At 44.5% G+C, this 16,313-nt stretch overlaps 1 protein-coding gene across 10 annotated transcripts in view; it reads left to right on the top strand.

The window, feature by feature from the left end:
* FGGY (FGGY carbohydrate kinase domain containing) overlaps positions 1–16,313 on the top strand; it is a 415,080-nt gene that overhangs the window by 323,962 nt on the left and 74,805 nt on the right. For 9 of the 10 annotated variants that reach the window (XM_068539986.1, XM_068539983.1, XM_068539982.1 and 6 more), the window contains 2 exons: positions 3,684–3,804; positions 9,866–9,960. In XM_068539986.1, coding sequence (XP_068396087.1) covers positions 3,684–3,804; positions 9,866–9,960 — 216 coding nt within the window. The remainder of the gene's footprint in view (positions 1–3,683; positions 3,805–9,865; positions 9,961–16,313) is intronic. The other variant, XM_068539991.1, reaches the window with a different exon arrangement.

Raw genomic sequence — 16,313 nt, forward strand, 5'->3', positions numbered from 1 at the left:
CTTCAGGCATTCCTGAGAACAGTTTTGATTTGACACATCTTAGACGACATCATTAATTTAGCCAGGATTGTCTCACAGAGGTCCCCTTACTGGTAAGAAGTCCAAGAATGTATAAATTAGGTTAAACCTAATGCAGGCTGCGGGCTAGGGAGGGCTGGGATGGGGGAAAGCCAACTACATTTTCCCAAGTACTACACACTTGGAAAATCAATTTTGTATGTAATGGGCCGTACATATATTAAAAGCTATCATATTTATTCTGTCCATTGTTTTAATGACCTTTATAATACCATGAAGAGAAGGCAATTTAAGACAGATTTTTCGATAAGGCTATGTTGTATAGTCAGTTGAACTGTGAGGAGTTCAGTCTGTTTTGCAAAAGTATCTGGGTGTTCTGATCTTTTAGTGCATTTGTGCATTTTAATGTGCATTTTAATGAAGCATTCTGATAACAGATATTTTCCCATGATGTTCAACTTGAAAAAAAAAATGTGTTCATTGACTCTGAATATTGCCTTTACACCTATTTGTTGTGAAGTTAAAGTTAAGCAAATTCTTCTCTGTAGTAATATCTATGGTTGATATTTTGTAAGAATGGGATGGAATTAGAGATATTGTAATGAAGTTAACTTGGGACTATGCAAAACCCTCCATGAAGTGAAATTCTTTCTTGACCAAGCTTAATTGAAAGACCTGTCAAACACCCCGTTTATTCATAGCCTGTTCATCTATAGCTTTCTTTGCAGAATAGACCCTTAAAAAGTACTATTTGCATTTGAAGTCTCCCCATTTGCATTTGGTTCTGTACATTCCCAGTGGAATAGCCTAATTTTAATTTAAATTTCTCTGTGAAAACATTTTTTCCAGAAAGGTGAGCACAAAATCATTTTAGCACAAAGCCCTTTGGTGGGGCATTTAAAGAGGGTGGAGTGTTTCACACAGTGGCGTCTGGGACACCGAAAGGGAAGGCCCTGTAACTAACCGGGCAGCCCGAGTGGGAAATTCCTGCTGACAATGCCACATGGGAGAGAGACAGGCTGTCACAGCCCCTCTGGAGCGAGTGCCTCTTGTTTGGATTGCTTCTTGCCTTTTCCCAGGGAATGTGCTTTGTGTTACTCTCCTCTCAGGCCTGCTAATCACATGAGGCCCCAGGTCTCTGATTTTAGAAACATCAGAAATATCAATTTTGCATGGCATTTCCATGCATATTGGGCGGCAGCTTCCCCTCCCCTAAGGCAGATTGCATGGCTTTAGGCAAACTGTAGAAATCCTAAATGGGGATAATAATATGCAGTTTTTGAGTTTTTCATGAAATTAGAGGTGATATTAAGGAGCATAGCAGAGTGCCTAGCATATAGCTAATAACCAGAATAGCTCTCATTTCTAAACGCCTTCCATGTACTGGACACTTCTATGAGCTTCAGATACACTGTCTACAGCAGCAAACTTGTAAAATAGATGTTACTGTATTTCATCAAGTCTAAGACCACATTTTAAATTTTTGTTGCATGTTAACATTTCAGACAATCCACGGAGTTATCAAATGAAAAATATGGTGTTATTATTCCCATTTTTAAAATGAGAATTGAGTCATGGAAAGGTTAGGTATGGATTTGATTCAAGAAATAGGTGAAATGCCTGAATACCATCCCAGCTTTTTTTTAAATTCAAAAGCCATGCTCTTATCTCCTGCAGATTCATGCCCCTAGAGTACACTAGGGTTACCTGGAATCCACAGACACCAAATGATCCGTGGTAGATATAAGGGCATTTGTAGAACTCCTGAAATTAGTTATAATATTATTTTATATATGACTTTTTTCTGGGGAGGTCAGCAGGTTTTATCATATTCTCAGGAGGGTTCATGACCCCCCAAAAGCTTAAGAAAGAACATCTGGGGGTAATCAGCCATATTCAATAAGCGGGATCTGGCCTTATAGGGTACAACATGTTTTAATTTTTTTTTTAACACACTACATCTGTGGATGATCTTTGGAGGCCCAAGTTTTACCTAATCCATATTCTTACCATATTCACTAATAACTTCAACAAACCTGAAGATCTATGGGCTGGAAATGCTTGGTTCTGCTCCTGAACTGCCCCCATCCCTCATCATTTACTACACAGCAATCAGGATTTCACACCCCCCTGGTCCCCAGATCACCCTCTAGCCCTGCCTCTCCCAGAGGCACCCTCTGGCCCCAGGGAGACAGCTCTCTGTAGAGTCCTGTGAAAGAAGCTTCTACATCCCCCCCACCCGGGGGTCAGGGGAGCATCCTGATAACTTCCTAAGCCCTCTTCCTTTACTTTGGTTAAGCCTCTGATGCCGCATGCCCTCAAGCTGAACTGTCTTCTCCTCCTCTGTGCACCTGAACACCATCTTCCCAGCACCACTGTCACACCTTCAGCGAATCTGTGATCCTCTTCTGTCCAGCCCGAACCCCGCCTTCTTGGTGGTGGCACCATCTCTGGCCTCCCAGATCCTTGACCTCCATATTCTCTCTTGACCTCCTCCTCCCCCTTGACCTTCTCCTCCATCCGCTTCAGCCCCTCACTCGCATGTCCACACCTGGGACTTGGTCACCCCCAAAGTTGCTTACTCTCTGAACATCTCAAAGGCTATCTTGCCACCAAAAAACCCTCTCCCTCATTTCTCCCCAGAGCCACTTTCTCAATCATCGCCATGCAGCTGCCTCCTAAGATCATATCACAGTTCATCTTTTTTGTTTTTAATCCTTCTCTCAAAAAAAAAAAATGATGATTTTTGGACTTCCAGTTTTCGAACTTTCTAGGAAATTATGATTTTTTAGCTACTCGAATACGCTAGCTAAAAGTAATGACTTGTACATTAAGATTCACCTCGATGACCCTATGGTAGTGGTCTCTTGTCAAGCATCAGTAATTTTTACTTTAGTGAACTGAGCAAGACAAGGACGATAGATAACACATTTTCAGAAAAAGGAAGACACAAGGGCTGAAATGAAAATATAGTGAAGCCCTGAACCAACCAGAGCATGTGGTTTCTGCATCATCCGAGATCACTAAGGACTGACTGGGAATGGACTCTGGCACTGGAAGCCTCCTTATTAGAACCACTACCTGGTTTCAGGTGGTAACAAAGGTTCTTTTGCCAGCCTGAAGTCTTGTGTCCTACCTTCTTTGTGCAATTAGAGCCCTCTTTCCATGTTTCTGCTGCTGAGTTTGTTGGTGCCATTTCCAAGGAACAAACTTCTTTAGTTCCTCTTTAGGGAAGGAAAACTGACTCAGAGATCTCCAACTGTTATCACTGGAGTAGAGCTGCCAATTACTCCATTCCCCGTACCTCATAGAGGACCTGGGCCGTAATGGACACTCATCAAATATGTATTTGAACGAACTGTGTTAATATGAACCGTGTTAACATTGTCAACTCTTTTTGTCAACATTGTATAACTACTGATAGAAGCAAATGGTGCAATGATTCAGAAGGTTTTGGAGTCAGGCAGGCCCAGGTTGGAATTCCTGCTCTGCAACTTAATATAATGGTGTGATCACGGGCAATGTAATCTTGAGTCCTGACTTTCTGAGGTAGTGTATCTAGAGCTCCTAATGCGGCATCTGGTACTGGGTAAACACTGAGTAAATGTTCCCAATCATTTACCTTTGCTACCGTACTGATGCTTTCTCCTGTTCTTCCTTTTAAGTTTGGGACGCGCCTCATTATAGAGGCCATGGAGTCAGCAGGGCACTCAATCAGCACCCTTTTCCTCTGTGGGGGCCTCGGCAAGAACCCCCTTTTTGTGCAGATGCATGCGGACATTACCGGTAAGTCTAAGAAGAAGGAGAGAAAGTCACTGTAGGCTTGGCAGCAAATGGGCATGGCCAAGATCTAGACAGGGTAGAGAACAGGAAGATATAAGTAGTGTGCCAAATTATTTTGAATATATTGAAATGTATTTTTTTTTCTTAAGACAGCTATGGTTGTCACAGTGGGGAAAGTGACTTCTATGTGTATCTAACTATTGGATCATGGTAAGAAATGAGACACGAGAGGTCAGCAAGGACTAGATCTTAATTCAAGTATTTACTCGACAGTCTTGAGTACCTCTTCTGATCTCCTCCATTGCGGGCAGTATTGAAACTACAGAGATGACAACATGATCCCTGCCCCCAGGGAGCTCAGGGTCTATTGAAGAAGGCAGACAGCAGACATGTCAAATCTAGTGTGGCAAGAGCTCTGAGTGAGAAAAGCACAGGGTATTATGGAAACACCGTGGGCCACCTCGCCCTGGTTTGGACCTGTGACGGTGCAGAGCAGGTGACTGGAGGAAGTGATAAGGAAACTGTTTGAAGAAAGATTGCAGAGCCCAGCCATGGTGGAAGCTGTGGGTGTCTGGCTGCAGATGGGGGTTTGGGCCCTAAGACCCCCAAGATCCTGTGATTCCTTCTCGGCTCATCAGAGTCAGGGATCGTGACACAGATGGAGAGAATCCAGGGTAATGGGCTGATCTCTCTGTGATATGAGCAGACAAAAGCAGAGCAGGATCTGTAGTGCAGACCCCTGGGCCCCATAGGCAGGAGGCTTGCTGCTATCCCAGAGGCTGGCCTGGGCTTCCATCCCTCTAGACCTGTGCCCTCATGCCCCTTGCTCCTTTCTCTCCCTGTGTCTCCTGGGGACTGATGTCCCCCCTCCGCACCCCATCCCGGGGTGGCCAGGCACCAGGGCTGGGCAAGGATAGGGAAGTAGTAGAGAATTGGACCCTGCTCACAGCCCCACCTCCAGTCTCATCTGAGCCCACCCTCCACTGGCCTCTGTTCATCATGATCTCTTGCTGTCCCCTGTCCCCTGGATTCCTTACCTCTGACAGCTGGGTGGGTCCAGGTTTCTGCCCCTGACTCTCCCTTCCCCCTCCAGGCCATGCAGATCCCTGCAGGTGAGAGCTTTCCCAAACATGATGGGCAACATTTACCCCCTGCACATCGTGAGATCAAACTAAATAAGTTACTGATCCCCATCTTAAAGGTAGGGAGACTGAGGCACAAGCCAGAGAACAGTATCAAAAAGCACACAGTCTAAGGGTAAATATATAAAAATAGGTATAGAAATGACTACCATTAACCACGCTCCCACTCTGTGTTGATATGAATCACCCTATTTACATTTAATCCGCACACACCACCAAAAGGTAGAAATTGGTGTCCCCGTCTTACAGACAAGGAAACTGAGGGTCAGGAAGGTGAGTTAAATTAACTGTCCAAGGTCAGACACCCAGTAGGGGCAGGACCAGGATTGTACCAGGTGTGTCCAGGCCCAGCGTCCCCTACACTGTGCTCTGACCCAGGTTTCTTAACTTTTCTGCTCAGTTTGTAACCATTTGATGATGACTCCTCCTTTCCTAAAGTGTCCAAAACCTATGGCAGTAGGCCATTCTGAGGCAGAAAGAAGAAAGACGTAAAAAGGAGCCCAGATTACCTTAGATTTTTCCTAGGAGAAAAGCCATGACTACATTTTATCTCAAAGTCAGCTAGCTTGTTCAAGTACAGTTCAGACTTAAAATCTGATCTGTGAGTGACTTTTTAATTTCCAGCCTCCAAATAGCCACCAAAACTTCCTACCTGGATTCAGGAGGGGAGATAAAATCAACCTTGGCTAACACATCACCCAGGGGAATGGGAAACAGGGCCCCACAGAGCAGGGCAGCCTGTGAGACCCAGGTCCTGACTCTGCACCGCTGCTCCAGCCTTTAGGAAAGTGAGTTCTCTTCCAGGCCTCACACCCCTGAGCTGACTCAGAAGCAGGGGTGCAGTGGCTTCAGAGAAAGTTCTGCTTTGGAAACTGTTCTCCTTCAGGCTCATGAATGAAAAGGCTGTTAATCGTTATTTGGATTCCAATTGAAACTGGACCCTTTGTCTCTGACTGTGGACCAGTTACAGTTCCGGACAAAGGGGCCTTTTCTTTGGCCTGAAACTCCTCTGCCTTGGGAAGCCGGTGATTGACAAGTGATGGCAAAGTGCATCTGCCTTTAAATGCTTTGGGTTCTGCTAAACTCATTAATGCGTCAGATAAAATAGTTCACATTCCAGGCAAAGCTGCCTTCTTCCTCTCCTTCACCCAGCATTCTGAGAAAAGAACACATTTGCATTTGTTTCTGCAAAAGATGGGTACACAAACCAGGGGTGTATAGGTAGAGTGTTTGGTGCCTTTAAACGTTGTAATTGCTCTAGTTTTCCTGCAAAGAAAGCTGTAGAAAGAACCATAGACCTGGTACATGATTCTCAGGAATACATGTGAAAAACACAATGGAATTTGGGAGATGCTTTGGAGATAGAGTGGAGTAATGGAAAGAGCAGGGGACCAGCTCTGTGACTTTGGGCAAGTTGCTTTACCTCTCTGAGCCTCATTTCCCTCTTCTGAAAGGTAGAGACAATATTATTTCCCTCAGATAGATCATGCTGAGGAATTAATACTCACAAGTTTGTGAACACCAATCTCTGTGCTTCACTTAAAATAGGTGTTCAATGAATGTTAGCTCACTTCTTCCCTGAAGGCAGCCCCACGCCAAAAAGGTGGTGCGTTTCAGAAAAAAAGGAAGTTAAATATTTTGTAAGCAAATCTTTGCCATTTGGGGAACAGTTTGCTCCTGCCCTGGGCAAGCAGGGAGAGTAGGGTTTTGCCAACTTGGGAAATGTCCTCTACGTGAGGAGGAAGAATCTCCTTGTACCCGGGGCATATAGTTAACTGTGGTTTCAAGAAATACTTGGTGTGTACTAAGTAATTGTAGGTTTCCCTCACTGACTTGGGACTAAATGTTCCTCCTAAATTTTGTTTTGTAGAATTCTGGCAGTTTCAGTAGGGGTTTCCCTCTTCCTGCCTTATTCATTATTTCACTCATTTACTCCTTCATGTATTCATTCTCTGAGTACACATGCTGAGCTTGGTGCGGGCATGCAAAGAAGAACAATAATGTCCTGCCAAGAGGGCCATTACAAACAGAAAAAGTGCTCTCGTGCTCTGACCACTGTCCAGCGAGGACGGGGTACCCAGAGGACGCTGGTGGCAGTGTGAGTCAGATCCAGGCAGAGAACAGATGACACACTCAGATTGGATTAACTGGAGAACACTCGAATAAAGGGTCTATTTACAGAGGTGTGGGCAGGGTTGAGGGAAACCCCGGTCACCAGGCAGTACCGTGGGGCTGCTCGCAGTCTGACCACCCCTAGACTTGCAGGGGCTGGGGCAGCAGGTAACCCACCTGAGACTGAGGGGCTACGTGAAGAGGGGCCGCGTGGCTGGGGACGAGCTCAGTCCAGGATGTGGCCGGAGGACAAAGGGGCTGCAGACTTTGTCCACACGGCAGTGTCCCAGGACCCAGAACAGGTGTTGGGGCCGAGGTGAGAAGAGGGTGGGAATAACTGAGATGCGGTAAACATTAAGAATCATAATAGCTAATGCCAATTTAGTGCCTCCTCTAAGCACTTTTAACCCTCACAGCAACTCTGTGAGATCAATGGAATTTTAACCTCATTTTGCATCTGGGAAAACAGGCACAGAGGGGTTAAGTAACTTGCCTAGGATCACACAGCTAAGGCAGGGAGGAAGCCAGAATTCAAACCCTGGCAGCTTGGCTCCAGAGCACTTTGGGCTGCAACTGGAGAGCTGATGGGGGATCCACCCGGCTCCTCTGGTTTCCCGTTCCCGAGGAGAGGGGCCTGTGAGTAGTTCCTCCCTGCTCAGACCAGTGAGGCTTTGACAGGGTAAGGAGGGCTAGGAGGCGAGCAGCATGTGGAGTGCTGTTTTCTAAAAAGTCCCAGGGCCGTGGGATGGTCATGGTCACGCCCCCGTCCCCATGATCCCCAGACTCTGCAAAAGCTTGCGGTGCTCTCTCCTGATGCAGCCAACACCGCCCTTCCGCGTGGCCTGGTGTCTTTCCTGATCCTCTGGATGGTTGATGGGCACCTGCCCCATCCTTTCCCTGCTGGTCCACTTTCCAACCCAGATGAAGTGCATGGAGGAGGGCTTCACCTCTCACTGAGATTCATCCTAACAATAGCGGCCACCACTCTCAAGGGCTTACTTATCATAGGCCAGGAAATGTGTTAAGCCCCATATGTGCCCTTTTTCATTGATCCTCACAGCAAATCTGTTATCATCCCCATTTTACACAGGGAGAAACTGAGGCTAAAGGGTTTAAGTGACTTGCTGAAGGACACAGGGCTAGTGGAACCAGGTCTGAGCTTTTCCCAGAGACCCCACCCCACCTGATACTTGTCAGCAAAGTCTCCAGTGCTGGCCCTGCAGTGTGGTGCTGGTACTCCTAAGTCCCCTGGGATATGTGTGGGAATTCTGTCCTCCACCCCCTTTGTCTGGGACGGCTGGGGCAGCTGCCCCAGCCCTGGAGTAGGACAATGAGTTAGGAGATGGTGGGAGCACAGAGGAGGATGTGTCAGGGAACTCTTGCCAGAAAAGATAGGAAGAGAAATCCAGTCTTTGGAAAAATAATGTCTTGAGTAGAGGAAGATCTCATAGGTCTGGCCACAGAGCTTACCTCTGTGGAGTTTGCTGCCATCTCCTGATTAGCAAATATATTTATATTTTATGTACGTTTCTTTTCATATACACACACATATAAAATACTAAGAACTCTAACTTATTCCTATTCACCTTAAGTCCACTGTGAACCTTCAGCCTCTGAGAGTTGTCATGTGGAGTGTTCCTCCCTGCCTGGTGGACCCCCTACTCATCCTTCAAATGCTTGTTTAATCCTGAGCTCCCCTGCTCTGACCCCCTTCCCCATCTCGAAAATTCATTCATTCATCATGTAAGCAGTTACAATGCGCTAGACGCAGCTCTCAATTCCAGGGATTCAGCAGTGGACAAAAAGTCCCTGCCCTCATGGAGCTTATGTTCTAGCAGGCAAGACAGACAGTAAACAAGAGAAGTAATAACACGGTGTTGGAAGGCAGTGAGGAAATCATGAGGCGGGTAAGGGATGTTGTGGGTAAGTTGTCATTTAACTTCAGATGGTCAGGAAAGCCGCAGTCGGGGGGGCGATGTTTGCACAGACTTGCAGGAGGGAGTTGCCATGGGGACATCTGGAAGCAAGTGACCCAGACAGAAGGAACAGCACAAGCAAGGGCCCTGAAGCAGATTCAAGAAAGAGCAAGGAGGCCGGGTAGTGTGGCCCGGAGGAGAGGAGAAGCCAGTCAGGGTGGAAGAAGTGGCACCGGTCCTGGAGGGCCTTGTCAGCCTTGGTAAGGGCTTTGGCTTGTACCCTGAGGCCCCTGAAGGAAGGATTCATCACACCCTCTCTCACTACTTCCCTTTCCTTAGTGCATCTCAGTTGGAAACCCAACCCCCTGTGTGGGCTTTATCTCTTTCTCATCCATTTCCCCTTTGAGACCTGAAGAGCAGGACAGTCTTATTCATCTCTATATCACTGGCCCCGCAGAGCGCTTTGTAAATGTTTGTTTAACTACTTGAAATGGCAGGTAGCAGCTAGCAGAAGCCTGGAAAACCTGGGCAGAAAGGTCTCCTGAGTTCAGATACACATAGATAGATAGATGATAGATAGATAGATAGATAGATAGATAGATAGATAGATAGATAGATAGATATAGATATAGATATAGATATAGATATAGATATAGATATAGATATATGGTGTTGGCTTCCAGGGGACCCTTGGCTACTGCAGCAGCAGGCAGAGGCAGGGAAGTCCTTTAGAACCAGGTAATCCCAAAGAACAGGGAACTGCAAGGGGGAGGGGAGGGAGCACTGCCGCTGCCTTTACATCAGGTGTTTGTGCTGCTGGAGCTGCTGGCCGGCTCCCCACGTGGCCCCTGGCCCGACTACTCCCTAACCAAGGTGTGGCCTTGTCCTGCGCAGGCATGCCTGTGGTCCTGTCGCAAGAGGTGGAGTCTGTTCTCGTGGGTGCTGCTATTCTGGGGGCCTGTGCCTCGGGGGATTTCGCTTCTGTGCAGGTACGTGAGGACCGAGGGGTGGGCCGCGGCCCCTCCCCTGTCTGGGGCTGTTCTTCTTCTTGACAGCAGTGCATGTCTTGCAAAGCACACACAGGATGTAATTAAGAAATGATAGGTTCCAGCCAGGGAAAGCACAAACACTTCTAGCCTCAGACATATTTATTGCAGTTTTCGTTTGACTTGGCCTCCGTTACTGTCAGTCGTTCTGTCTTTCTGTTGGTTTTCTTTTTTGCTCCTTTAAAATAGCTCTTATATTATTTCATTTGAATTTCCCCTTGACCATTTTTCTTTTAGCAAGTGAAACAGGTAAGGTACAAAACAAATTTTTCATGTGAATTTCTGATTTGTATTTGCTTCTTTCATCTCCACCCACCACTTTTCAAATACCTATGAGGTCTCTTTCAACAAGGGACACAAATGAAAATGTTAGTAAAAGGGAGTTAGAAGAAAAAATAAGGAACAAAGATATAGGAAGAAGGAAACAACTCGATGGCAATGATGGAGCAGACAGTTTGACTCTGAGCTTCCTGGCAGCCAAGACAAAAAAGAACACATGATAAGTTACATAATTCTTATTTTCAAAAAGAGGAAGCATACTAGTTTCTTTGGGAGACAAAGCTTTTCCTACCACTGAATTGCAAAAGACATTTCACATGTGGGTTTTATGGAGAGACTTTGAGTGGTAAAATGATAGGATTAACAATAGGTTTACAAAAAAGGTAGAGAAGCAGTATAGTTTAAGGCTGAAAGCACAAGCTCTGAAGTCAACCCTCGCTTGACTTCCAACTAGTTCTGTAACCTGACCGTTCTGCTCTCCACTCCATTTCTTTATCTGTAATAATAATCAGGAGCACATTATGAGTTCTTTCTCTGGACCAGGAATGCACGTTCAGTCCCGCAACAGCTCTATGATTCCCATTTTATAGTTGAAGAACCTGAGGCAAAAAGAAGTTAAATAACTTGGCTTACGTTGAAGCAGCTAGTAAATGCCAGAACCAAGAAGTCTAACTCCCAAGTTGTAACTGAAAGTTGAAGAAATATTTGTTCAGCTGAGCACCAGAGAGCTTAAGTGACTTGCCCACGGTCTCAAAGTCAGGACTAGAAGCCAGGTTTTCCACCAGTAGCCCAGTAACGAGAGCTTTATTTATTGTGACCCTCTTACGTACCAAGTACTATGCTAGGTGCTTTTCATATAACCTTCCTGGTACCTCTCACAACCCACACAGGCAACAGAGATCCAGAAAGATTATGGAACTCAAGTGTACACTATTGGAAGTGGTCACATGCAAGAGTCTGATACCAATATCTGTGCTCTTTGTGCCACATTTTGGGAAGTGTGGTGCACAGCACCCTGCCCAAGCCTCTCAAGTTGATGCTTGTGAAATATCCCTTCCAAAGAATTGAACCCACTCATGAATGCGTGTGGATCTTAACTGGAGTTTTTAAACAAAGATGGTAGAGTTTTCAACTTTTTTCTGGATTTTCTGGTGCTGTCTCAGGAACATCACATGGAGATGTTTATTTATTGTTGAAATGTCAGTGACTTCTCAATTATTATTTTAATGTGTTGATTTATGAAGATGTTCTCATAATTAGGTGCCTTGCACTTCCTGGGACAAAGCATAATTGCCAAAACAAAACAGTAGAGTTGCTTACTAAGGCCCTGCATAGGTTAATGCATATTATGGACTGGAAGTTTCTGTCCCCTCAAAATTCACATTTGAATCCCTAACCCCACAGTGTGATGGTATTTGGAGATGTGGCCTTTGGGAGGTGATTTTGATTAGATGAGGAAATGAGGGTGGGACCTTTATGGTGAGATTAGTGCCCTTATGCCATGAGACACCAGAGCTTACTTTCTCTCTGCCATGTAAGGACACGGCAGAAAGGGGGCCATCTGCAAGCCGGGAAGGGAGCCCTCACCAGAGCAGCCATGCTGGCACCTTGATCTTCGTGCCTCCAGAACTGTGAGAAAATGAATTTCTATTGTTTAAACACCCAATCTGTGATATTTTGTTATGGCAGCCCAAGCAGATGAAGACACCTCATTGAATCTTGACAGTCTCCATGCCTGCGGGATAAGGCTTTTTATTCCTGTGTTATATATGAGGAAACCCAGGCTCAGAGAGGTTTCAAGAAATTTGCCCAAGGCTGCAGTTAATAAGGGGCAGAAGCAGAATTGAAATCAAGGTCTCTCTGGATTATATCCTCTGTTGATTTTCATTCTTTTTTTACTTTAGCCTAATTTTATTTTTTCTTGAAAAAAAAATTTGGCTCCTTAAATGTTCAAAGGTGAATTTCCTGAAAAGAAATGTCATTGGCCACAAATCAGGAGACAGTCTGCCACTGAAACAGAGTAGTGTGACAAGATCTGACTGCTTTATCAGATACTTCATACCATGCCTTGTGGCACCTCATTGACATCTTAGTCAAATCTGGAGTTTCTAGCTCTGAGAAGATTCCACTCACATCCTCTCCTAAGTGGAAACTGAGCTTCATTCCACACTGACATCTTCTTCACTACATAATATTTTCCCTTAATATTCTGGAACAGTATCTAAGATATGGTAGATCGAAAATTGGAATTGTTGACTTGAGTAGCAGCTGCAAGGCTCACAACATCTTAAAGACAATTTCATGTCTCCTATTCAACCCGAGGAATTATGTGCCTCTCCTGACTATTTTTAGGAGCCACTGTAATCTATAAAGAAAGCCCCCAGGTGCCAGAGACCTGAATCTTACCTGTCATCACATGCCTGAGGGAATCCGTGTGGTCTTAACCTCTGTGCATGGTTGTTGTACATCTTCAAACAATGTCACTTGGCCTCTCCAGGTGCTCATTTCATTTGTTTGTTTTATTTCCTTTTTAAAAAATGTTTAAATAAGGATTGCCATTCCTGTGGAACTGCTGAGATAGAGCCTTTGAAAGATTCAATGGCCTCCGTGAAGCCCAGGTATAATTGTCAACATTGTAATGATGATTATATTTGGAAATGTAAATGCATGTCAACTTGGCTTCATTCACCCCTCTCTAAAGAAGAGGTGCCAACCTATGTGCCCCAGGCCTGGAGACCAGCTCAGGATTCTGGCAAGTTGAGGTGAAAAAGAATTACTTCCTCCCTGTGATTCATATTTTTCAATCTGAACTTCAACACAGTTTTTTCTTTGAACTTCAAAGATCCTAGCTTGATCTTCAGGGTGCCTGGCACTCCTTCCTGTAAGAAAGCTGAGCAGAGCTTGCCAGCAACTCAATGATTCCAGCAGGCCAGATGTTTTGTCTTCTCATAGACCACACATCTGGTCGTTGGATAAAGGATTTCACTTCTTATCTAGATGGGCAGACTTTGGTAGACTCAGCCAGAGTCATCTCCTTCAGAATGAAGGAAAGTCATCTCCTTCATCTTCCTTCAGATGAAGGAAAGGCTAAGAAGACTCCAGAAGACCCAGGCTGCAGACCTAGGGAAGAGTCCTACGTGCCCAGGGAGACAGGGTTTCCCAATTTCCTAGGCCCATGAATGGATGACTTCAGCCAGGGGTAGAGCGCTATACCTTCCTTTGGCGGTGCCAACAGATCAGAAGGACTTAGAAATGTGGATTTTACTTACAGCTATTGCAAACTTCTATATATTTTAATTCTGGGGGAAGTTTATCAGCTGGAGGGAAAGGGATAGTGGATGGAACTTTCTGATGGGGGTATTAATGGGCGAGATTGGTCAAGTACAAGGTCCATTGCTATTCCAAATTTTGAAGCCTGCTGACAGTTCCTGCTTCCACCTCTTGTTCATTTATCCGTTCATATTCTCATCCTCAGAGTCTCTCTCTCCCTCTCTTCCTCTGCCCTTTCCTACCCTCCCTTCCTTTAGACAACTAAAGTCTTCCTGCTATTCCCTTTCCAAATTAGTATCTCACAAAGGGTAGTTACAGCCATCCATCTGCATTAAAGAGTAGAATGACTAATAATATCTTAAAGAATTGTCCCTCTCCAGAAATGGTGTTCTCCTTTTAGTAGTTTTCAAAACTGTTCTTCCACTAGACAGTGTGACAAGTATCATGTCACAGTTGTCTTTGTATCTGCAGCTTAATAAAATGGAATCAAATCACAGAGATGCCATTTTCATGGTAAAAGTTCACCTATTGAGTAAGTGGGAGGGGATGCAAGGAAGGAAGTCTCCCTCCCTCCTTATAGTTATCCAGGCAGTCTTGGCATCTGTGGCCTTTCCACCTGACCACTTCCCCATCCCTAGAATGTCACCCATCGCTCCTCTGGCCATCGGTGTGCTCCAAAGTGATCCTCTCAAATTCAGAATATCCTGGAAAGCAAATAATTATAATTAGAAGTTGGGAGCATCCCATAACAATTCTCTAGGCTCCCAGGCCCTGGGAAATTAACACACTGGAAAAAAATCACTTTATGAACTATCAACATGCTTACATTTCCTAAGCACAGACAATAGAGAGGTTCTAAGAAATGCAAAGGACACATAAAACAAGAAACCAGTTTCAAGATGCCGTGAGAGAAAACTCAATCCAATGGCAAAGAGGCAGAAATACAAAATGGCTTTCCACTTTCTGCTTCCTTCAGCCCCTCTGCAGATGTAATTAGCTTCCCGTAATGTCTTATCTTAAAAGAAAGTTTCTTTCCCCCCAAGACTATTTATATAAAATAAGCTTTAATTCTAACTGTGCTATTGATATTTATCTTGACACCCACCCTTCCCCCCAAAAAAAACAGTAGAGGAAGCATCTGAAGCAAAAATCAGCAGAAGGAGACAGTGACAAGAGATCAAAATGAATTCAGCCATCATTTTAATGGTAGTACCAGAGTAAAGAAAATAAGCCCTTGGAATCAACCAATTAATCAAAACCCTTTTTCCTCCCACGGTGTGAGGGTTGCCGCCTCTGTAAACCATTGACTCCGTGCGTTCCCACCATCAACTTTCCCTGTCACGTTCCAGACAGACTCCTGTGTCTCGCAGACCAATGCATCTAAGTGGCCAGTGGAGAGCGGTGATTACTCACCCTTTCTGTAATGTGTGCCCACAGGATAAACTATCCGCGCTGACCGCAGTGGTCTACCCTCAAGGTCAGTCCTTGCAAACGTCCTCACTGCTTAGCTGAAGGCTCTCCTTCTGTTCTTTTTCATGAAATTTACTTCATTTAGAGCCAGTTTATATTCATCACCTATTATGTGCTTCAAAGCCTGTTATTTTTTTTTATGCTATACAATACGTCTCCATTCTGTTTTATTTTGTGAGAGTCAACTTTCTGTGTTTTTTAGTCCTGTTTGGCTTCCTGTCACCATAAATACCAGTTTTACATTTTGCAAAGTGAATTTGATTACCATGATCTTGCTTTCTGGAGGTTTGGAAAGACTGATATATAATAGATGTTCAGAAATATGAAACCATGCCATTGCTTGGCACGTTCAATCTTAATTTGCTGGGTTTCTTTCCTTTTTCTGTAATACAACTACTAATTCATGTTCATTGGGAAAAAATAAGAAAATTCAGTTAAGCTGAAAGAAAAATATGAAAACACTGATATTACTACCCTAAAACAACCACTATATTAGATTCTGGCTTCTATCTTTGTAATCTTTTTTACATACTTTTAAATCATTTTATACTTTTCTAAATTACAAAACTGTGTTCATACAATGCATATTGTTTTGTAGCCTTTTTTCCGCCACCCAAAAATACATAGTAAACATCTTTATTTATCATGTTTGTAGGCTGTACAATTTTCTGCCCCATAGTATACCAGCGATCCCCAACCTTTTTGGCACCAAGGACTGCTTTCGTGGAAGAAAATTTTTCCACAGATGGGGGTGGGTGGGCAATGGCTCAGGCGGTAATTCCAGTGATGGGGAGCAGCCGATGAAGCTTCGATCCCTTGCCCTCCGCTCGCCTCCTGCTGTGCGGCCCGGTTCCTGACACGCTGCGGACCAGTAGTGGTCCGAGGCCCCGGGGGTTGGGGACCCCTGCTATATACCATGACTTATTTCCCCAGTCCTCTAGTTTTGAATACTTAGGTTGTCTCCGTTGTTTTAAAGAATGCTGCAACTAACGTCTCTGTATCTAAATTTTTGCCCACACCCTAAATTATTTACACAAACTAAATTATGGAGGTATAGTTGTTTGGTCAAAAAGTTTGCCTAACTTTTAGGATTTTGATACATATTAGCACTTTATACTCCCACCAATAGTGTGTGAAAATTCAGGGCTCACGTTCCTTGTGTATAAGGCATCTTTTGCTGTGAATTTTAGTTTCATTTGGCTTTCATTCCCAGGTCTCCTAAAATCCTATTTATTTCGCATATGGTCCTGATACTATCAGTTTTTTTTAGTAACCTT

Source organism: Eschrichtius robustus, chromosome 3 (genome assembly GCF_028021215.1).
Source record: "Eschrichtius robustus isolate mEscRob2 chromosome 3, mEscRob2.pri, whole genome shotgun sequence".
Lineage (NCBI taxonomy): Eukaryota > Metazoa > Chordata > Mammalia > Artiodactyla > Eschrichtiidae > Eschrichtius > Eschrichtius robustus.